At 46.1% G+C, this 23,600-nt stretch overlaps 2 protein-coding genes and 1 long non-coding RNA gene across 6 annotated transcripts in view; 1 reads left to right on the forward strand and 2 right to left on the reverse strand.

The window, feature by feature from the left end:
- LOC146049732 (uncharacterized) overlaps window positions 1–3,959 on the reverse strand; it is a 40,554-nt gene extending 36,595 nt beyond the window's left edge. Inside the window, exon 1 of the long non-coding RNA XR_014466192.1 lies at window positions 3,698–3,959. This is a non-coding gene — a long non-coding RNA (uncharacterized LOC146049732). The remainder of the gene's footprint in view (window positions 1–3,697) is intronic.
- The window catches only part of RUSC1 (RUN and SH3 domain containing 1), a 30,018-nt gene extending 12,709 nt beyond the window's left edge, over window positions 1–17,309 (forward strand). For all 4 annotated transcript variants that reach the window (XM_083166339.1, XM_083166341.1, XM_083166342.1 and 1 more), the window contains 8 exons: window positions 7,135–7,197; window positions 7,369–7,445; window positions 9,116–9,290; window positions 9,367–9,466; window positions 9,546–9,592; window positions 10,581–11,469; window positions 16,343–16,462; window positions 16,565–17,309. In XM_083166339.1, the coding sequence (XP_083022465.1) occupies window positions 7,135–7,197; window positions 7,369–7,445; window positions 9,116–9,290; window positions 9,367–9,466; window positions 9,546–9,592; window positions 10,581–11,469; window positions 16,343–16,462; window positions 16,565–16,733 (1,640 nt within the window). In that variant the 3' untranslated portion in view covers window positions 16,734–17,309. The remainder of the gene's footprint in view (window positions 1–7,134; window positions 7,198–7,368; window positions 7,446–9,115; window positions 9,291–9,366; window positions 9,467–9,545; window positions 9,593–10,580; window positions 11,470–16,342; window positions 16,463–16,564) is intronic.
- Window positions 17,310–17,872: 563 nt separating this feature from the next.
- ASH1L (ASH1 like histone lysine methyltransferase) overlaps window positions 17,873–23,600 on the reverse strand; it is a 68,549-nt gene continuing 62,821 nt past the window's right edge. The window contains exons 26-27 of the mRNA XM_083166338.1: window positions 21,948–22,225; window positions 17,873–20,488 (exon numbers count right to left, since the gene is read on the reverse strand). Coding sequence (XP_083022464.1) covers window positions 20,397–20,488; window positions 21,948–22,225 — 370 coding nt within the window. The 3' untranslated portion in view covers window positions 17,873–20,396. The remainder of the gene's footprint in view (window positions 20,489–21,947; window positions 22,226–23,600) is intronic.

Below are 23,600 nucleotides of genomic sequence, written 5' to 3' on the forward strand. Positions count from 1 at the left end.
GTCAGTGTGATATATAACAGATATAGGGGTATAATATCTATGCCGTCAGTGTGATATATAACAGATATAGGGGTATAATATCTATGCCGTCAGTGTGATATATAACAGATATAGGGGTATAATATCTATGCCGTCAGTGTGATATAACACAGATATAGGGGTATAATATCTATGCCGTCAGTGTGATATAACACAGATATAGGGGTATAATATCTATGCCGTCAGTGTGATATATAACACATATAGGGGTATAATACCTATGCCGTCAGTGTGATATATAACAGATATAGGGGTATAATATCTATGCCGTCAGTGTGATATATAACAGATATAGGGGTATAATATATATGCCGTCAGTGTGATATATAACAGATATATAGGTATAATATCTATGCCGTCAGTGTGATATATAACAGATATAGGGGTATAATACCTATGCCGTCAGTGTGATATATAACAGATATAGGGGTATAATATCTATGCCGTCAGTGTGATATATAACAGATATAGGTGGTATAATATCTATGCCCTCAGTGTGATATATAACAGATATAGGGGTATTATACCTATGCCGTCAGTGTGATATATAACAGATATAGGGGTATAATATCTATGGTGTCAGTGTGATATATAACAGATATAGGGGTATAATACCTATGCCGTCAGTGTGATATATAACAGATATAGGGGTATTATACCTATGGTGTCAGTGTGATATATAACAGATATAGGGGTATTATACCTATGCCGTCAGTGTGATATATAACAGATATAGGGGTATAATATCTATGCTGTCAGTGTGATATATAACAGATATAGGGGGTATAATATCTATGCCGTCAGTGTGATATATAACAGATATAGGGGTATTATACCTATGCCGTCAGTGTGATATATAACAGATATAGGGGGTATAATATCTATGCCGTCAGTGTGATATAACACAGATATAGGGGTATAATATCTATGCCGTCAGTGTGATATATAACAGATATAGGGGTATAATATATATGCCGTCAGTGTGATATATAACAGATATAGGGGTATAATATCTATGCTGTCAGTGTGATATATAACAGATATAGGGGTATAATATCTATGCCGTCAGTGTGATATATAACAGATATATGGGTATAATACCTATGGTGTCAGTGTGATATATAACAGATATAGGGGTATAATACCTATGCCGTCAGTGTGATATATAACAGATATAGGGGTATAATATCTATGCCGTCAGTGTGATATATAACAGATATAGGGGTATAATACCTATGGTGTCAGTGTGATATATAACAGATATAGGGGTATAATATCTATGCTGTCAGTGCGATATATAACAGATATAGGGGTATAATATATATGCCGTCAGTGTGATATAACACAGATATAGGGGTATAATATCTATGCCGTCAGTGTGATATATAACAGATATAGGGGTATAATATATATGCCGTCAGTGTGATATATAACAGATATAGGGGTATAATATCTATGCCGTCAGTGTGATATATAACAGATATAGGGGTATAATATCTATGCCGTCAGTGTGATATAACACAGATATAGGGGTATAATACCTATGCCGTCAGTGTGATATATAACAGATATAGGGGTATAATATATATGCCGTCAGTGTGATATATAACAGATATAGGGGGTATAATATCTATGCCCTCAGTGTGATATATAACAGATATAGGGGTATAATACCTATGGTGTCAGTGTGATATATAACAGATATAGGGGTATAATATCTATGCCGTCAGTGTGATATAACACAGATATAGGGGTATAATATCTATGCTGTCAGTGTGATATAACAGATATATAGGTATAATATCTATGCCGTCAGTGTGATATATAACAGATATAGGGGTATAATATCTATGCCGTCAGTGTGATATATAACAGATATAGGGGTATAATATCTATGCCGTCAGTGTGATATATAACAGATATAGGGGTATAATATCTATGCCGTCAGTGTGATATATAACAGATATAGGGGTATAATATCTATGCCGTCAGTGTGATATATAACAGATATAGGGGTATTATATCTATGCCGGCAGTGTGATATATAACAGATATAGGGGTATAATATCTATGCCGTCAGTGTGATATATAACAGATATAGGGGTATAATATCTATGCCCTCAGTGTGATATATAACAGATATAGGGGTATTATACCTATGCCGTCAGTGTGATATATAACAGATATAGGGGTATAATATCTATGCCGTCAGTGTGATATATAACAGATATAGGGGTATAATATCTATGCTGTCAGTGTGATATATAACAGATATAGGGGGTATAATATCTATGCCGTCAGTGTGATATATAACAGATATAGGGGTATTATACCTATGCCGTCAGTGTGATATATAACAGATATAGGGGTATAATACCTATGCTGTCAGTGTGATATATAACAGATATATGGGTATAATATCTATGCCGTCAGTGTGATATATAACAGATATAGGGGTATAATACCTATGCTGTCAGTGTGATATATAACAGATATAGGGGTATAATATCTATGCCGTCAGTGTGATATATAACAGATATAGGGGTATAATATCTATGCCGTCAGTGTGATATATAACAGATATAGGGGTATTATATCTATGCCGGCAGTGTGATATATAACAGATATAGGGGTATAATATCTATGCCGGCAGTGTGATATATAACAGATATAGGGGTATAATATCTATGCCGTCAGTGTGATATATAACAGATATAGGGGTATTATATCTATGCTGTCAGTGTGATATATAACAGATATAGGGGTATAATATCTATGCCGGCAGTGTGATATATAACAGATATATGGGTATAATATCTATGCCCTCAGTGTGATATATAACAGATATAGGTGGTATAATATCTATGCTGTCAGTGCAATATATAACAGATATAGGGGTATAATATCTATGCCGTCAGTGTGATATATAACAGATATAGGGGTATAATACCTATGCCGTCAGTGTGATATATAACAGATATAGGGGTATAATATCTATGCTGTCAGTGCGATGTATAACAGATATAGGGGTATAATACCTATAGTGTCAGTGTGATATATAACAGATATAGGAGTATTATATATATGCCGTCAGTGTGATATATAACAGATATATGGATATAATATCTATGGTGTCAGTGTGATATATAACAGATATAGGGGTATAATATCTATGCCGTCAGTGTGATATATAACAGATATAGGGGTATAATACTTATGCCGTCAGTGTGATATATAACAGATATAGGGGTATAATATCTATGCCGTCAGTGTGATATATAACAGATATAGGGGTATAATATCTATGGTGTCAGTGCGATATATAACAAATATAGGGGGTATTATATATATATGCCGGCAGTGTGATATATATAACAGATATAGGGGTATAATATCTATGGTGTCAGTGCGATATATAACAGATATAGGGGGTATTATATATATATGCCGGCAGTGTGATATATAACAGATATAGGGGTATAATAGCTATGGTGTCAGTGTGATATATAACAGATATAGGGGGTATTATATATATGCCGGCAGTGTGATATATAACAGATATAGGGGTATAATACCTATGGTGTCAGTGTGATATATAACAGATATAGGGGTATTATATCTATGCTGTCAGTGTGATATATAACAGATATAGGCATACCCTCCAACTGTACCGATTCTGCCGGTACAGTACCGCTTTTTAACGGTCTGTACCGGCAAAAATCAAAGTGTACCGATGTACCGATTTTTCATAGCCAGCTCCTCCGACTCTGGGAGTTGTAGGAAGTAACCGCTGGCTGCTCTTCTGGCAGCAAGAGCCGTGAGGGGGGAGTGGCTGGCCAAGACTACGTCTCCCAAGGTGCCCTGCGGGGGGGCCTCGGCAGTCACTCTCAGTGTGCCCGCCTCCCCCCTGGTCTCACATGACTGTAGTCCTGCCGCCTGCCCGGGGTTCTCCGCATAACACATATGCGGAGGTGCTGGGAATGACAAGCGCCGCCTCAACAGTAAGGGTATGCCAGCCCTCCCTCTTGCTGTGAGCCAACAAAATTAACCGGCTCCGTGGAGCCGAGAGATGAGCAGGCCTCCCGCTACCGCACATGGCCTGGGGGCGAGGTCTAACGCTGTGCTAGCCTGCTGGGGAAAGATAAGGTAGGCGGCAGCAGTACTACTTGTGTGGGGCTGGGTTGTTATTGTTCACATATATCGGGCTGGCTGGCAACTGGTGGGGATCCTTTTAAAAAAAAAAAGGCACAGTACACACTCAGAAAGGGGGTGTGGCCACGCCCACTTTAACTGCGACCACGCCCACTTTAACCCGTGGCCACACCCCCTTCCCGGATGCCTACCGATTTTTGCCCTCCAGATGTTGGAGGGTATGTATAGGGGTATAATACTTATGGTGTCAGTGTGATATATAACAGATATAGGGGTATTATAGCTATGCTGTCAGTGTAATATATAACAGATATAGGGGTATTACGGTATATATATATATGCTGTCAGTGTGATATATAATATATATATTATATATAAAATGTATCTGGATCAGGGTCCGCCTCCTGTTGTGGGAATGACATAGAAAGCAGGAAGTGAAGGCGATTGGACAGTGGGCGTCACATGATGTGTCTTAGCCCAGTGCATGACTTGATGCAGCCGGCAGCAAAGGGTCTCTTACAGGCTGCAGCGTGTGAGTGTCCCCCCCCCCCCCCCCTCCTCCTCTAGTATACTGCCCTACACCCCTGACCATATATCTCTGTATGTACTGTACTGCCCTACACCCCTGACCATATATCTCTGTATGTACTGTACTGCCCTACACCCCTGACCATATACCTCTGTATATACTGTACTGCCCTACACCCCTGACCATATACCTCTGTATGTACTGTACTGCCTTACACCACTGACCATATACCTCTGTATGTACTGTGCGGTGATGCCCTACACACCTGACTATCTACATCTGTAGGTGCTGTACAGCCATATACCCCTGACTCTATTCCTCTGTATGTGCTGCACTGCTATATACACTCTGCTCTATCCCTCTGTATATGCTGCACTGCCATATATCCCGACTGCTGTATATTGTTACTGACACTCACTGTATGTACTGTACTGCACTGCCCTATATCCCTTACTAAAGCTCACTGTAGGTACTGTACTGCCCTATATCCCTTACTAACGCTCACTGTATGGGCTGTACTGTACTACCCTATATTCCTACCTCACGGTACGTACTGCTGTATATTGTTGACTGACTATATGTACTGTACTATATCCTTTACTAACTCAACAGTGAGAGTCAGTCAGTGATATAGGGCAGGGCAGTACAGTAACTACACTGAGAATTAGTCAGGGCTATAGGGCAGCACAGTACAGCTCACACAATGAGAGTTAATAAGGAATACTGGGCAGAACAGTACAGCTAATACAGTGAATGTACTGTACTGCTCTATATCCTTGACTGACTCACTGTAGGTACTGTACTGCCCTGCCCTATATCCCTGACTGACTGTAGGTACTGTACTGCCCTGCCCTATATCCCTGACTGACTCTCACTGTAGGTACTGCACTGCCCTATATCCCTGACTGCCTCTCACTGTAGGTACTGTACTGCCCTGCCCTATATCCCTGACTGACTGTAGGTACTGTACTGCCCTGCCCTATATCCCTGACTGACTCTCACTGTAGGTACTGCACTGCCCTATATCCGACTGACTCTCACTGTAGGTACTGCACTGCCCCATATCCCTGACTCTCACTTGTAGGTACTGTACTGCCCTATATCCCTGACTGACTCTCACTGTAGGTACTGTACTGCCCCATATCCCACTGTAGGTACTGCACTGCCCTGCCCTATATCCCTGGCTCTCACTGTAGGTACTGTACTGCCCTGCCCTATATCCCTGACTCACTGTAGGTACTGTACTGCTCCATATCCCTGACTCTCACTGTAGGTACTGTACTACCCTATACCCATGACTCACTGTAGGTACTGTACTGCCCTGCCCTATATCCATGACTCTCACTGTAGGTACTGTACTGCCCTATATCCCTGACTCTCACTGTAGGTTCTGTACTGCCCTATATCCCTGACTGCCTCTCACTGTAGGTACTGTACTGCCCCATATCCCACTGTAGGTATCTCACTGTAGGTACTGCACTGCCCTGCCCTATATCCCTGACTCTCACTGTAGGTACTGTACTGCCCTATATCCCGGACTCTCACTGTGGATACTGTACTGCCCTGTCCTATATCCCTGACTCTCACTGTAGGTACTGTACTGCCCTATATCCCTGACTCTCACTGTAGGTACTGTACTGCCCTATTTTCCTGACTCTCACTGTAGGTACTGTACTGCCTATATCTCTGACTCTCACTGTAGGTACTGTACTGCCCTATATCCCTGACTCTCACTGTAGGTACTGTACTGCCCTATATCCCTGACTCTCACTGTAGGTACTGTACTGCCCTATATCCCTGACTCTCACTGTAGGTACTGTACTGCCCTATATCCCTGACTCTCACTGTAGGTACTGTACTGCCCTATATCCCTGACTCTCACTGTAGGTACTGTACTGCCCTATATCCCTGACTCTCACTGTAGGTACTATACTGCCCTATATCCCTGACTGACTCTCACTGTAGGCTCTGTACTGCCCTATATCCCTGACTCTCACTGTAGGTACTGTACTGCCCTATATCCCTGACTCTCACTGTAGGTACTGTACTGCCCTATATCCCTGACTCTCACTGTAGGTACTGTACTGTCCCATATCCCTGACTCTCACTGTATGTACTGTACTGCACTGCCCTGAATCCCTGACTGACTCTTACTGTATGTACTGTACTGCACTGTATCCGTGTGTGACTAGACCGTACCTGAGCTATATGTCGTCTCTGGCTATGACAAATGCATTATGCAGCCTCGCCTCCTGCCTAGCCCCCCCAGTATTGTACTTCGCACCCCATGGCACCTTTCTGGGGTGTGGGGGATAATTAGGCAGTGGCTCAGTACCCCAGTAATGCGGATTGTTGTACAGTAGAAGATAATATACCTGGACTGTAATGTAGATGTTATGGTCTCTGTTCCCCAGATACTGAGCCCGCTCCGCTGATGGAGGATGGAGCCGACGATTCTCTACAATATCAGAAGAAATGTGAGTTTTATGATCATGGGGAAACCTTCCAAGGGCCAAAGCCATCCTGGGGACATGAGAGCTTCACCCAGGGGTGCAGACAGTGGGAGATTGGCCAGGGGGATGGGGGGGCTGTGGTGGGTCTAAGTACTCAACTTGGGAACCGTCTCACCCTCTGTACCATCTTCTCAGGCCTCCTCATCGCTATTGGCTACTCAGTGGAGAAAATAGTCTCTCATTTTAACACCAGCAGAAACCAAGTGCAGAAGGTGAGAATTGTTATGGTGGGACACTAGTGTGACAGTGGCTGTGGGGTTATAGAGGTGGTGGTGGGGAGGGGGGGAGAGGGGGGGGGGCAGCGTGCGTCCATACATATGTGAGTAGTGGAGGTAGTGGGCAGCGTGCGGCCGTAAAGATGTGAGTTATGGAGGTCAGGTGGCAGCATGCGGCCGTACAGATGTGAGTTGTGGAGGTGAGGGGGGCAGCGTGCGGCCGTACAGATGTGAGTTATGGAGGTGAGGGGGGACCACGTGCGGCCGTAAAGATGTGAGTTATGGAGGTCAGGGGGCAGCATGCGGCCGCACAGATGTGAGTTGAGGAGGGACCACGTGCGGCCGTAAAGATGTGAGTTATGGAGGTAAGGGGGGACCACGTGCGGCCGTACAGATGTGAGCTGTGGATGTGAGGGGGGCAGCGTGCGGCCGTACAGATGTGAGTTGTGGAGGCGAGGGGGCAGCGTACGGCCGTACAGATGTGAGTTGTGGATGTGAGGGGGGCAGCGTGCGGCCGTACAGATGTGAGTTGTGGAGGAGAGGGGGACACCGTGTGTCCGTACAGATGTGAGTTGTGGAGGCGAGGGGGCAGCGTGCGGCCATACAGATGTGAGTTGTGGAGGCGACGGGGCAGTGTGCAGCCGTACAGATGTGAGTTATGGAGGTGAGGGGGGGCAGCGTTCAGCCGTACAGATGTGAGTTATGGAGGTCAGGGTGGACCACGTGCAGCCATACAGATGTGAGTTGTGGAGGTGAGGGGGGCAGCGTACGGCCGTACAGATGTGAGCTATGGAGGTAAGGGGGGGACCACGTGCAGCCGTACAGATGTGAGTTGTGGATGTGAGGGGGGCAGCGTGCGGCCGTACAGATGTGAGTTGTGGAGGTGAGGGGACAGCGTGCGTCCCTACAGATGTGAGTTGTGGAGGCGAGGGGGCAGCGTGCGGCCGTACAGATGTGAGTTGTGGATGTGAGGGAGGCAGCGTGCGGCCGTACAGATGTGAGTTGTGGAGGTGAGGGGGACAGCGTGCGTTCGTACAGATGTGAGTTGTGGAGGCGAGGGGGCAGCGTGCGGCCATACAGATGTGAGTTGTGGAGGCGATGGGGCAGTGTGCAGCCGTACAGATGTGAGTTATGGAGGTGAGGGGGGGCAGCGTGCAGCCGTACAGATGTGAGTTATGGAGGTCAGGGTGGACCACGTGCAGCCATACAGATGTGAGTTGTGGAGGTGAGGGGGGCAGCGTACGGCCGTACAGATGTGAGCTATGGAGGTAAGGGGGGGACCACGTGCAGCCGTACAGATGTGAGTTGTGGATGTGAGGGGGGCAGCGTGCGGCCGTACAGATGTGAGTTGTGGAGGTGAGGGGACAGCGTGCGTCCCTACAGATGTGAGTTGTGGAGGCGAGGGGGCAGCGTGCGGCCGTACAGATGTGAGTTGTGGAGGCTAGGGGGCAGTGTGCGGCCGTACAGATGTGAGTTGTGGATGTGAGGGGGGCAGCGTGCGGCCGTACAGATGTGAGTTGTGGAGGTGAGGGGGACAGCGTGCGTTCGTACAGATGTGAGTTGTGGAGGCGAGGGGGCAGCGTGCGGCCGTACAGATGTGAGTTGTGGAGGTGAGGGGGGCAGCGTGCGGCCGTACAGATGTGAGTTACTCTTCTCCTATGTTACAGACACAGCTTGGAGACAGCAGACTGAGTCCAACATTAGGCTACCTCATCCTAAACAACCTGTGCCCTTCACTGTATACATTGCTTGGAGATGGACTGAAACCTTACCAGAAGGATGTGATTGTTGGCCGAAGGCGTCTCAGCCCCTGGAGCCTAGTGGAGGCCTCCACTAAAACTGGTAAGACCACGTGGCCATGCTTCTAGCAGCAGTGATTTCGGGACTGCAGTTATAATGATGTACTCTTCTCTCCAAGGCCCCAAGTCCCTGCAGACACTTTTCAGCAAAGTCTGTAGCCTCCATCAACTGCGGGACCCTCAGAGAAGGTTCAATGCTTTCATCTCTGGACTTCTGAAGTGAGTATGGGGATTCCTGATGAGGGGGCACCATAATGTCCAGGCTCAGTGGTCACTGATCTTTTCTTTGTCTTCTTAGTACGAAGCAGGTGGATGTTTGGGTGTCACATCTTTATCACACGTACGGTGAGTTCCATCTTTTTACAAAGCTTAGTGCCAGCCTGCTGAGTCGTCTTCCCCTAGTGATCAGTCTCCAGGGTTATCGGCGCTGGACTTTTTCTCTCCATTCCTGCCTAACTTTTCATGTATATAATATTTCGGTACTTGTTTCCTAGCACGGCCACAATCGCGGGCATCGTGTACCTTTAAGTTAAGGTACACGATGCCCGCGATGGACCCGATTTTCTTTGAAATCAGATCCATTTTGCCGGCAAAGGGAAAAACGCGTCGGTCGCGTCCGACGCGATGCCCCCGATTTTGCCATAGGCTTCAATGTTAAAATATTTTTTAACATTGAAATTGGGAGCATCGCGTCGGTCTTGTGCCATTATAATGGCACAAGATGAGATGGACTTGATTAAGTCCATCTCACATAGTAAAAAATGTGAAATGGGCCAATATGACCCATTTCACATTATATATGGCCTCGTCGTCACCCCACAATTGACGCCAACCCGAAGCGTGGCGAGCGCAGCGAGCCCGCCAGGGGCGGCGGTGCGCGTCCTCCGACCTTTTCATTCCCCTACTATCCACGTCGGCGTGGAGTCGAGAATATAAAGTGTGGCGAACGCAGCGAGCCACCGAGCCCGAAGCGTGGCGAGCGCACGCGTATACCTGTGAAGTTATACGCGTTCGCTCAACACACTTTATATTCTCAACTCCACGCCGACGTGGATAGTAGGGGAATGAAAAGATCGGAGGACGCATTTGATTCAATTAAAAAAATCGGGTCGTCGCATCGCATGCGACCAAATCGCATGCAATGCGACCGACGCAATTTTTCCGACACGACCACCCCGATGGAAATCGGTGTGGCCGTGCTAGGAAACAAGTACCAATATTTCTCATGTGGATACACAAAGGTGCAGATTTATAATTGTTTTTATCATATCCTATGTCTGTGCCACAATATCACAAGTTGTTGACCTGTTTGTCCTCCTTCTGTTCCTTCCAGCTCAGCTGTCCATCCTTTTTCTTCCTACTGGATTCCTGCCCTTGGCGGAGATGCAGCCAGAGTTGTATGAGGAGCTGATTCTGATCTTACAGCCTCTGTCTGCTCTGACCTTTCACATTGATCTCTTGTTTGAGCATCATCACCTCCAACTACAAGATGTGGCGAGCCTGCCACGGGCACAAAGTCCTGGACAGACATCACACAACTGGGGCATTCCGTCTTTCCAGCACATAGTAGACATTGGGGGGTGGATCGCCAACAACCTCACAGGGAGTACAGATACAACCACTGTGCCACCAAGCAAGCAAAAACCTGAGGAGAAGGGGTGTTCTTCTGATGGCGGTCCAACTGTTCAAGTCATGGATCGTCCACAACAACATTCTGTGTCGGGCAGAGATATCCCGCTGGATGCGACCGTACACAACGACCCCCGGCCGAGTGTTCTCCCTCCTAGTGCCAGTACAACACACACCAGAGACTCCAGCAATAACTGGTGGGAACATCTAAACCAGGCCTCTCGCATGTATCTTCCATCAAAAACTGATACTTTTTCCTTCTCCAACCTCAGAAACCTAACAAGCTGGGGCACCTCTGCTAATGGGCATGGCCAAAGTGTAAGCTCCATCGAAGATGATGTGGACTCTAACAGCATGGACTTCCAGGACATGGAGAGTAAATCCCAGAAACAGCTCTATGATTCTATAAAAGCCTCAGATGAAGGCCCTAAAGAAAGCAACGTCAGTGATGATCAGGTACAGGCCTCCAGGATGCTGGGCGATAGTAGGGAACACAGTCATGGCAATGAGAACAGAGGAACATGGCTTGGGCAACTCTTTGGTGCAACTTCCTCTCATGGCCCAGATACAGTGGCAAGAAATGTAAAATCAAGGTAGGTTGAAGTGTGATCCTGCTCCTCTAGGTGCAGGTTCCGGTGTTAGATATCTTATAATAAGTAGACCGGTGTCTAGGAGTACCAGAACCAGAGGAAATTCAGCAGTGGTTGCCTTCATGTATTGAGGAAAGACATGAGTGATGTGTACTGTTAAGGTGGTATGTTCCTTGTACTTTATCAAAAACTGCATTTGCTATATCCCTCCATAGGGGACACAGGCTGATGCTGGGTATAGGGTTGGAGGTTAAACCTTTAGCCTATGCCTCCTCCCCCTATGCCCCGCCTCTATACTACGCAGATCGTTTTGATTTGGTGCGACAAGCACCAGTGCACCTTTTTTTAATGGGGGGCTGTATTACACTGAGTAAGTAGTGCTGGGCGTCCAGAGGACAACTGCTGCTCCTATACCTCGGTGCCCACAGCACCATGACTGGGTGTGTGATCTCAGCTGGTACCAGTACACTCAGGGGACCACAGACACATCCAAGCATTGTGGATACAGCGAGTATACCCTCTGTGCATACGAAGTCTCCAGTGTCGGGGAGTTCTGAGAAGCAGGCCTCTGGGACACTCGCACCCCCGCTGGACCACCACAGATACAGGCGTCAGGGGACATAGTGTCGGCAGTGGGGTCCCCATCACTTTTCTGGTGCTTTAGGCAGCCATTTTCCCTGGAAGATCTTAGCTGGGGGAGGTAGACTTTCCCAGCCTTTGGTACACCCCATCACGAGGCTTCGTGCCAGAGGTTCTCTCCTCCCTCCCTGGCTCAGGCTGCGAACAGCCATTGTTGCCTGGTAGACTCCTGCTGCATTTATAGGAAACCTTGGGCTGCTGTTTCCTGTATGCTTCACCACCATTAAAAGGTCAAGTCATACCATTTTGGTCCTACAAGTAAAACAATCTGGTTAGTTGAACTTATTTGCCCACACTATTGCATTGTGGGTTACAGATTGTTGGTTTGTGTGACTCTTCACACTGTTCTTTAACCTTTCTTACATTGCGTGGCCCCCTGTAACCACACTTGTCAGAAACTCCACTTTGCTTATTCCTAAAACAGCTTCCCTTAATTTGAGCCATTTTTAAGCTTACTTCCACATATGCAGGGGCCAGACCGAACTTATCCTCTCTGGGTTGTGAAGACACTAGGCGTGGGCAGAAGGTTTAGCATCCAAGGTTTCAGCAGTTGCGGCCAGGACACTAGCTCCGATCTTAAAAGGCGGACTCAAAATATAAGTGAGCACTGGAAGCGCTGCCACATGAGGTGTCCGTGCTTGTTGGTCCATAGTTAGACATAATTGTGGCTACAGGAGCAGCTTCAAAATCTGCTTCTCCACAGGAACTCGTACTAATACTTTTCGATCCTTTCTACCTCAAGGTAAAGCCTGTGGGTCGACGCTTCTCAAGGTCCCAACCACAGGTGGCTAGGCCCAGCAGTCCTCATAGTAGGCAGCCCTGGTCCACCAGGCACCCAAGCCCAAAGACAAGTCCTCGGCATGACTAGGTGGACCTCCTCCTGGAGGTCAGCTATTACGTTTTTCAGCCATTTGGCAGGAAACAGGTACATGTATTCATGACGTGAGGTCCAGAAGATACACTCTCATATTCCAATGTTGACAGCCTACGCATGGCATGGGCATTAAGGGACGCCATTCAGTCTCAGACAATCAAGCGTCATAGTGCCAGTACCCCAAGCTCAGAGGGGCTTGTTCTACGCCACCCTTTTTCTGGTACAGAAACCGAATGGCTCCTACTGTCCCATTCTGAATCTGAAATCTCAACAAATTTATTCAGAATCCAAAGTTCTGCATCGAGACTTTACATTCCATCATTCTTTCTCTGGAGCCAGGGGATTTCATGGTATCCTTGAACATCCTTTTCATGGAGAGCATTTTAAATTAAAGGCTCTGACATTTGGACTTTCCATGGCACCTTGTGTCTTCCCAAAGATCTTGGCGGTCATGGCAGGCCATCTCAGAAGACAGGGAATCAGGATCCTACCAAATCTGGATGACCTGCTTATGGCCAACTCTCCAGCGATGCTTATGGAACACATCAATTGAGTTGTGGAACTATTGCAGATCCATGGATGATCATCAATTGGTCCAAGTCATTCATGGTACCCACCCAGTGCATGCTACACCTGCGAGCCAGAAGACAGGTGCAGTGTTCTCCAGTCTAAAATCAGGGACCTACTGGATTGGGTCTCAATACATTCCTGTATGAGAATCCTGGGATTAATGATTCCATACTCCACCATGTCCCTTTGGCATGGTGGAGTACAGTCAGTTCCACTCCCATCCCCTGCAAAGAGATATTCTGTCCAAATGGACAGGGTCTCACCTTTCATCACCTATGGTTTCATAGGATTAATCTCTCACCGGAGACACTATCTGTGCCGTGGCCATGTCACCTAATGTACACCTTCCCGACGATATCTCTCCTTCTCAGGATTGCGGAGGGAGTAACAATGATCTTGGTAGCACCTGATTGACCGAGACGTGTTTTGTACGCAAACCTTTTCAGACTACATGTAGATGCTCCATTCCATCTGCCTCTGCGACCAGACTTTCTCAGTCAGGGTCTGTTCTTCTATCAAGATCTACATATTCTAGCTTTGACAGGGTGGCTCTTCAAACCTCCTTGTTAAGGGTATTTACTTCAAGGGTCACTGAAACAACATTGAGCCCCAGTAAACCATCCTCAGCTAGAGCATATTATAGAATCTGGAGGGCTTATTTTTTCTGGTGCTCCTCTCTTAACCTTAATTTAAAGACATACTGGTTGTTCAGGATTTTAGATTTTCTTCAAACAGGTCTAGAGCCAGCTTCCACCTCTCCTCGCTGAAGGTTTAGATTTTGGCCTTGTCCATCCTTTTGAGAATGAAACTGCGTTATCTCCAGATATGCATACCTTTCTCCAAGGAGTCCTTCATAAACAGCCTCCTTGGGTCTCCTTGGTCTTGAAGTCCCTTCAGTCTCCTCCATTCAAACCATTATGTTCGGTGGACCTATTTTGCCTCATGTGGAAAACAGTGGGATTTTTTGTTGGCCATAGCCTCCGCTAGGTGGGCTTCTGATTTATCTGGCCTTTCATGCTGGCCTCCTTTCTTAATTTTAAATTAGTAAGTAAATTAGAATTGAGCAGTCCTTCGCCTAGGTTTGGTCACCTCCCCAAGGTGGTTTCACATCAACCAGGATCTGATTTTTTCCCGGAAGTGGCTTCTTTGGATGTGGTTAGGGATCTCTGAATTGATGTTAAGCACACTAGGGATTTTCACTAATCAGATGCCCTCTTTGTTTTTCAAAAGCGGGGTTGGCCAGCGTCTAAACAGGCCCATTGGCTCAGCTCCACTATTCGCCAGGCTTTTGTAGACTCGACTCTTACAATTCAGTCAGGTATAAGAGCACATTCTACTAAATCTGTTAGTACTTCCTGGGCAACTCGCAGAAGCATTACGGCTGAACAAATTTGTAGGGTGGAAAACTAGATACCTTCGCTTCACAAAACTCTGCCTTTGGCCATAGAGTTCCCCGCATTCCCGCCCTTAGGACTTGCTTTAGGACTGGGGTAGCCAACTCCAGAGAGCTACCAACAGTTAATGTTTTCCATATCTCCTCACAGAATCACAATTTAAGTAATTAGCTCCACCTGTGGATCTTTTAAAACATGATAGAGAGTAATGAGTGCACCTTTGTAGCAGCTAGGTTGTCTGGAAAATGAACTGTTGGTAGCTCGCGAGGACTGGAGTTGGCTACCACTGCTTTAGGGTGTCTCAGTGTCCACCTGTGTCTCCCCTGGAGTGAAGAATATAATGAGATTTATGTTCTTACCTGTTCAATCTCTTTCCTCAAGATCCATAGAAGACACAGGGGATCCTGTCCAGACGCGGCTGCCTTTAGGTTGATTGCTTGGTTTCACTGTCCCTTTGTTGTATGGACTTGTATGTGTTTAACCTTCCTTCCTCTACTTGCTCCTGCATTAGGCTTACCAAAATAAAACTGTTTGCCTAGGTTGGAGGCAGGGCATAGGGGGAGGAAGAGGACTATGGGCTGTCCTGAGGCTAAAGGTTTAAATTGTTTGGTGCTATGTCCAACCCTATACCCAGCATCAGCCTGTTTCCCCTATGGATCTCAAAGAAAGATTTAACAGGTAAGAACATAAATTGGTACTTGTTTAGTTTCATGGCGGCAGCGTCTCAGTAGCTTCGCTGGCCCACGCTACGGGCTCGGTGGCTCGCCACGCTTTCTAAAATCAACTCCATGCCAACGTGGATAGTGGGGGTATGAACTATTCACGTTGGCATGGACTTTATTTTAGAAAATTTGCCAAGCGCCGAACCCAGAAGTTACGGATGGCCATGCTGCCACCGTGAAACTAAACAAGAACCCATAAATCTCCTTTTTTTGCAAATGCCCATCTTCTTTGCTCACCATGTCTCGATCTATCTTCAGCCATCCCACCACTATTTATCTTTTCATAACCACGTGTCTACCTGCCCGCCTCATTATTACTGTCCATCTTATCTCCACCATGTGTCCATTTGTCTACCACTCATGATCCCACCATCATCTTCTTATAACCACGTGTCTCCCTGCACACCTCATTACTAGTGTCCATCTTCTCCCAACCATGCAGAAATCTGTGTATCCATCATACATCCTACCACAATATGTCTTCTCACATCTACACTTATCTGCCACCTTGTCCATGTACTACTATCAATGTTCTGTCTCCTCTCTGGCTACCCCTTATGCATTTGTCTCTATTCATTGATGTTCTCCAATAGGGACAGGCCTTACTTATTACCTCATTTCTGTGGTAGACATCGGTTTTCTGTCACTGATCAGGTTTTGATCTCCTATTTCTTCAGACGACCGTCTAGTTGGCTGCCACCAAATGTCAATGTTTGGAGCCTCATTCGAAAACATTCAAAAGTGGATATCATCCCACAGCCAGAAACCGGGCAGAGGTCTAGCCAGAAGCGTGAAAGGTACAAACGATGGGTGGTGTTAGGCTGGGGGGGGGGGGGGGGGGGGGGGGGTTGGTCTTTCCGCTTCTCCCATGTCAGTAACTGGGATGATTATATCCACAGGTCCCTCCGTGCTCTCTGCGATCACGCTGCTTCCGGTCAGACCCAGCTAAGCTTTAAAAAAGGAGAAATCTTGCAGCTGCTTGGGACGGTGGATGAGGACTGGATTCAATGCCGGCGTGGAAGTGATACAGGTCTGGTGCCGGTTGGGTACACTTCTCTCATCCTGTGATGGTGCTACACAAGTATCAGAGTTTCACCAATCCTATGAACTCATCAGTAGAGGGTCTGCCTTGTAACAGTATCCACAGGAAAATCAAGGTGTTCTGTTCATCGTCCGTGGTATCTGCTGTGTGTATATATGTGACAAATGTTTAGGACTATAGCCCTACTGGAGGCAGGATTAAAGCGCAAGCTTTTTTTTGGGGGGGGGGGGGGGGACACACACAGATGGACTAGGTTTTGTTACTTGCCGAGAAGACTGTCAATCAGGATGTAAATGAGCCCTTGGGGCTGCAGGATAGATCTCCCCTGATACAAAGGGCCGATGTGTAATGCATGGTAGTCTGTTATGTACTATGTCTGGCCCATGGACCCGATGGGCAGGTAATTATAACCAGAGATGTGGATTATATAATGTGTGAGCTACTGATATATGTATTAGAGACTATGTATGTAACGGCCATGCACTGGTGCGACTATATTACTATACTGCACTTCTATAGGATGTGACTGTATTTATAACCTATGGAGAAACCCACAGAGCTCGGAACACCAGAAACGACGTATAATAAAAAGGTGAAGTCTGCTGTGTGCGCTGGTTAATGCCTCCACGTTCATGTCATCATTATACCACTCCCCGGGTATATACACTTTATTATTATTATACATAGGAGGAACAAGGTTTGTCTGGGGAACGTTATCCAAAGTGACGCAGCACAAGGAGAAATCTCACATACATAAATTTCTATGAAACATCCTATTGCCCAAAGTGGGCATAGGACGTACCGACAGGAACGCAATGTCCTTTGTATGCGAAGATGCAAGCGTCCCAAAGCCCCTCAGACAGGCGGCTGCTAGCTGCGACCCAGAACAACACTGATCAGGAGGTGAAACACCTTTCACCAATAAAATGTTTATTTACACTAAGTAAGGCACTTTTAGGAGGAGACCGAATCCAGGGTATAGGAGGGTTACAATATGGAAGCAGTGGGATTGGGGGTAATGTATGGACAGGACACAGTGGGTCACATCTACCATTCACCCCCCACTCCATTAACACGCACGGCCCGCTGGTGAGGCTTGGTGTGACCGAGCTGTGTACACACATAACAGGACGTCTCCACGCAAAGGAAAAGACAAGAACACAAGTGAGAAGTAGGAAAAACAGGGTTTTCTTCCATTTAATACTAGACTCTCAGTACGTGAGATTGCAGAGTACACCCATTGCTAGAATCAGTACATCATTTTCAGAGATTAACATCGAAACAATTAACTACAGCGTTATGTATCTCGTCTCTGTGTAAAAATGGAACAAATTAGCAGCAAGTTACAGAGCCCGGACCAGCCGCACGGAAGGGACCGCACGGCTGCACCACTGTGTAGTGCTTCTAGACTGTACAAACCTCGGATAACCTTCCATTGCAATCATTATTATAAACAACCAGAAATGACATTTCTACACCAGTAGGAAAAGAGAAAATGAAATCCAACACAGTCACACAAAGAAAATTATATATATATATATATATATATATATATATATATATATATATATATATATATATATATATATATATATATATATATATACGCTCAATTCATATCCTTTGATTGTCTCAACACAGCTACGTGACCGCTATGGGATGGGGTCTCGTCCAGATCTGGGACTCTCTGTAAGGATGTGTTACAATAAATTCGTCGTCTTCCCTTTATGACGTGGTATCACAGAGCATCGCGCCCACACAAGTCCTATATACTCTGGCTACGCACGCCTGGATTTAATAATAAGAAAATATTCAAAACACATCTCGTTTTTCTTTTTTAATAAAATATTTTTTTTTGTACTGAAACTTTAAATTTTCTTCATTTTTCCCCCATGAGAGAAGGGAGTGGTCACAAGTTGGCCAGTTCTGGAGCTCAGGGCAGGCCGGGACTTGTGTAATGAGAGAAATAATGTAATGTACATTAGGACAGCGGTCCATGCTAAACCAACAGGTATTGCTCATCACCCATACTCATGTATTTAGGTATATATTCCGGTTATATGTATATATACGGACACACACTTTGCTTGGCACATTAATAAAACACTCTGTCCTCCTTTTAGAAGGACGTTAGAACTGGAATCTTGAATAAAATCCTTAAGCTTTGCTTTATTTTTGCAACCACCAGCCCTAGTTTGTCCTTCATCATGGGCACTGGGTGGTTATCGAGGGTCCTGCACCCTGAGGGAGGCTGCCATGTGTCCACTCCTGCTGCACACGGTGCGTTTCGCAGTTTGCATGTGGAAATTAAGCCCTGTGTACTCTGGTCACTTGGTGAAGAGAACACCGGAGATTTCCGTTCTATACGGACCTTTGCTGGGTGGATGCAGGTAAAGTGCCTCTGTGGCTGTTCTAGAAATAGCCATTGTTCTATCCTTAGATATACAAGACAAAGGACCCATCTTCTGGTTTGGGGACACCTTTGGGTAAAGTGCTGCCTTCTGCTGTCACTTTGGGGTCTATGTCATCTAAGAAACCATCCATCCTTGCTAAAATAGGTATAGCAGTATCTATGGAAGCAATCAGGAGCTTCTGCCAATTATTGTACATATTGCAAATGCAATCTCCCATTTTCCCATAAGTCTTCAGGAAGCAACTAGATGGAAGAAGATCAACTAAAAAGATAAAATGGGTAACGCCATTCAGCAGAGCCGAATCTTTGGAGACTAGACCTTATATTCTTCACTGTAATCAGAATATCTCATCTATCATCTAGTGTGGTCCTGCTGTCGAATAGGAAAAGAGGTCCCCCAGATATTCCCTTTGTGTGGATAGCTTTTGCTGTACTCCAGGAGATGCCGGCTTATTGTAGGACAGGCTACGCCAGGTGATAGAGTTGTCTTCTCTGAGTGGTATAGTCTGGTAGGTGATAATCTCTGGGAGGATCTAAGATCAGTATAGTATCTCATGGATGAGATAGCTGGACAGTGGTATTAGTTGTAGTAGCGTCGGGTGTTGCCTCCTGGAGATAAACTTTCTGTAAGGTCACATCTTGGTGGGACAGTTGGATAGGAGACGTTGTCTTGGAGATGGCCTTTCAGCACAGACTTCTCTTGGTGGGACAGTGATGTTTTCCCGGAGATCTCCTTTCCTTTCAGATTGGAATAATTGGAGAGGTGATTGAGTTTCGGTACCCTCATCTCATAGTCGTCCTGCAGACTAAGAATACTTTATACTCTGAACCAGCCGAGTCTACCAGACAGCTCCTAGGACAGTGAGCATGTTCTGGCCACATCTGCTGTTAGTACTAGGAAAAGTGCAAAATATAGGAGAGTATATTGCGGTAACACAGTTTGGGTGTGTGTAGTAATAGCCTACAGGGAGACTGGGAGCAACACAGAACAAAACTGTACATACACAAAATGTCCACGGAGAAGAACATACTCAGGTCAGCACAATAAGACACCACCATTCTTATTTTTGGGACACTTTTAGGACTCCGGTCGTAAAAGCTCTTAGTGCACACTGGACTCTACAGTAGAGAGGTCTTCGGTATCCCCGTTGTATAAATAACTTGGGAGATAGTCCCGTCCCAGCAATGCAATACAGAAAAGGCAGACACTAGACTGAAGTGCTTGTGCAATTCTTGTCTGTACTCCAGGCGCACTCGTTCGCACATATGTCTCTGGTCACTTTCTGAAGATGCACTCGGGCAGGGTGAGAGTACGTCTCCTTAATTTCCGGCATGGACCCTCTTCCAGGAGATAAGTCACATCGATCACTACAGACAAAGGAAACATATAGAGGGTGAATAACATTTATAGGTCATCCGCCTTGCTAATGATCAACCAACTGGCCTCCACGACTAAGCCCAAAGATACTGTACAATCACTGCTACTACCATACCAGCAGCTGAGTCTCCAGCACCATTCAGAGAAAAGTGCTGAAGTTCACAGGTTACCATCGTAAAGAATGTGTACATCAATACAATCCGTTAATACTGCTTACCTAATATTGATGTTTATTATCACATGATATGAACTCCAAGTTCCGAGGGATTTCCATGACTACAACCCAACACTGTCCTCCTGCTATAGACATCTGATGACTATGCTATATGGACTCCCTACTATAAATCTCCATTATGATCACACAAACCCGTTGACCACAAGATTCGGTCTCCCTGTGTGTCTTCCCGATAATCAAATGACATGGGCTCCGAGCTATTACTTTCCCCGATGACCTCTGCTATAGCACTCCACAATAACCACACAATGCGACCTCCTAGGTAGGCCTCACCATAATGACCAAACATTCCAGTCTCCGCCATAACCATGCAACAAGGTTTTCCAGCTATGGATCTCCATGATGATCGGACATTAGCTTGGTAGAGATCTCAGTGATGACCATGCTATATGCTCTCCATTATAAACATGTGATCTGGTCTCCCTGCTATACATCTTTATGAGGAGGCCTCTCAGTTTATAGCCTACATTAGTCTCATGCTCCTTTCTCCTCCCTTCCCCACATCTCATGGAAGGATACTAGTTGGAAAGATGCGTTACAGGATACAAGTGCAGGAATACCAGCGGAAGTTCATAATGGTGTAGTAAGTATCTTAATAGTTCATGTTCTAAATTAAGATGAGGGAACATTTTACTTATCCCACTGAAGAAAAATCGAGCAATGTGTAAGACCATCTCCCTCATTTGTGGTCACTGGTGTTCCAGGTAATAGCTGGGTGCTGTGTAAATGGATGATATGGAAGGCAGCTCAATGACAAGTTGGCTCCTTTGTGAGAATAAGTGACCTCAGACAGGACAGAGACAGAATGCAAGTGACGAGTCAGCGGTCACAGCCTGAACGTACAGTCTACAGGACTGCATACTCATAGATTACAGTGATTAATGAAGGCAGGGGAAGTAATACATTGCACTAATCACTGAATGGCCTGTTGTGTGCCCAGCTCTCTGGGTGAGCAGCAGTCCCCCAGCGGTCACCAGTGATACCAGTAGCTTGCCGGTGATCATTGCTTGAGGGCAGATGAATAGGGATGTGCGAGTGGAGGAGACCCATCCTTCTCACAGAACCACTGCCTTAAGTGCCTCTTCTGTTTCACACTACCACAAAGCTGCCTCATCCCTTTAACAAATGCGAAGTACAAGATGGGAGTTTAGTCCATGTCTAAGTATGACAGAAGTCTCTTCCAGAGACCAGGAACGTGACAACCACCATCTTACCATTCTTTCCCGGCAGCTTGTCCAGGAGTCGGAGAAGGATCTGATTGAGTTTCTCTCTCTTTGCTTGCTGCCTGTCTTGTAGGGAACAAAGACGCGGAGTGTGGCTGTCACCCTCCATCACTCCACCTTCAGTTATCTCCAGTTGGGTGGGATCCGGCTCGGTTGCTTGTGGTGCTGGTGGCGTATCTGTGTCAGTCATTAAGTCCTCCATGACTGGCAGAGGTTCCTCCTGTAGCTCTCCACCAGATGGCTTCGGCCGTTCAGATTTCCAGGACGACCTACAATGAAACAAGATTTTGTACTTTCCTTAAATCCTTTTCTCCGAGTCCACAGGTGGCACTGGAGTGCTTTACAGAGAGGAACAGAAAGCGACCACAATTCAGCACGGGCACTTGAAATATTAAATAGTGTGGCTAGCTCCTCCCCTTCTTCTTCCCCACAAGGCAGTCTTGAGGGAGCTGGAAGAAAACATACTTCCGAAGAAAAGGTTAACATCACACAACAAAAACAAAACGTAACAAAAAAGTAGGGAAAGTAATGTGAAGAAATTATTTGGTATGCGTGGAAATGGAAGTAGGTGGAGCCCAAGAGGCCTCCATATAAGCCTGGCATATGGTCAGGTGAATCCACCGAGCCAAGGTTTGCTTGGAAGCTGGCCAACCCGGCTTAGCAGCATCATAAAAGGACAAACAACTTGACTTGCGGACAGCCGCAGTTCTGTCCACATAAATGCGGAGTACCAGCACCACATCCAGCAGCTTGTATTCAGGGTCTTCACCATGAAAAGATGGAAATCATAATCGGTTGATTGATAGGAAAAGCTGTCACAACCTTTGGGAGGAAAGACAGACTGGTGCGAAGCTCTGCTCGGTCCACATAAAATAACAGGTAAGGAGGACGACAAGGCACTGAGGTCCAACACTCGACAGGCGGATGCCAAAGTGAGCAGTAAAACCATCTTCCATGTGAGATATTTTATGTCCACAGGTTCCAGAGGTTAAAACAAACCAGATTGGAGGAACCTCTGGAACCCGAGGTTCCAAATCCCATGGAGCCATGGAAGCATGGAAGGGTGGCTGAATCCTCAACACCCCGTTGAAGAAAGTTTGTACTTGGGGTAGCAATGCCAGTCTCTGTTGGAAGAAAATCAAAAGGGCCTATACCTGGATCTTGAGAGACCCAAGGCATAAACCTACAGAGAAACCATTCTGCAAAAAATGGAGGAGACAAGCAACCTTGAAGATAGACTGAGAGTCCTGACGTCACCGCCATGACCCCTGAAACTCTTGTGTGAGCACAATAAAGAGGCAGTTGATGATTGAGCGAGATGCCATTATGTTGATCTGAGTACACCCCCATCGCCTCAACAGTCTCCGAAACAGTTGAAGATGAAGACACCACTCTCCCTGGTGACTGAGGTAGTCAGCCTACAAGTTCTTTATGCCTGGTATGAAGATTGGCAAAATCACCTCGGTGTGAGCCTGCGTCCAGAGCAGAATCTGACTTACCACTTTCATGGCTGCACGACTGCGTGTGCCTCCTTGCTGGTTTATGTAGGCCACTGCGGTGTCATTGTCAGACTGCACTCTCATAGCTCAGCCCTAAAGAAGGGCCTGCGCCTTTACCAGTGCATAGAACATCGCTCGAAGCTCG

Source organism: Crinia signifera, chromosome 12 (genome assembly GCF_055691185.1).
Source record: "Crinia signifera chromosome 12, ASM5569118v1, whole genome shotgun sequence".
Lineage (NCBI taxonomy): Eukaryota > Metazoa > Chordata > Amphibia > Anura > Myobatrachidae > Crinia > Crinia signifera.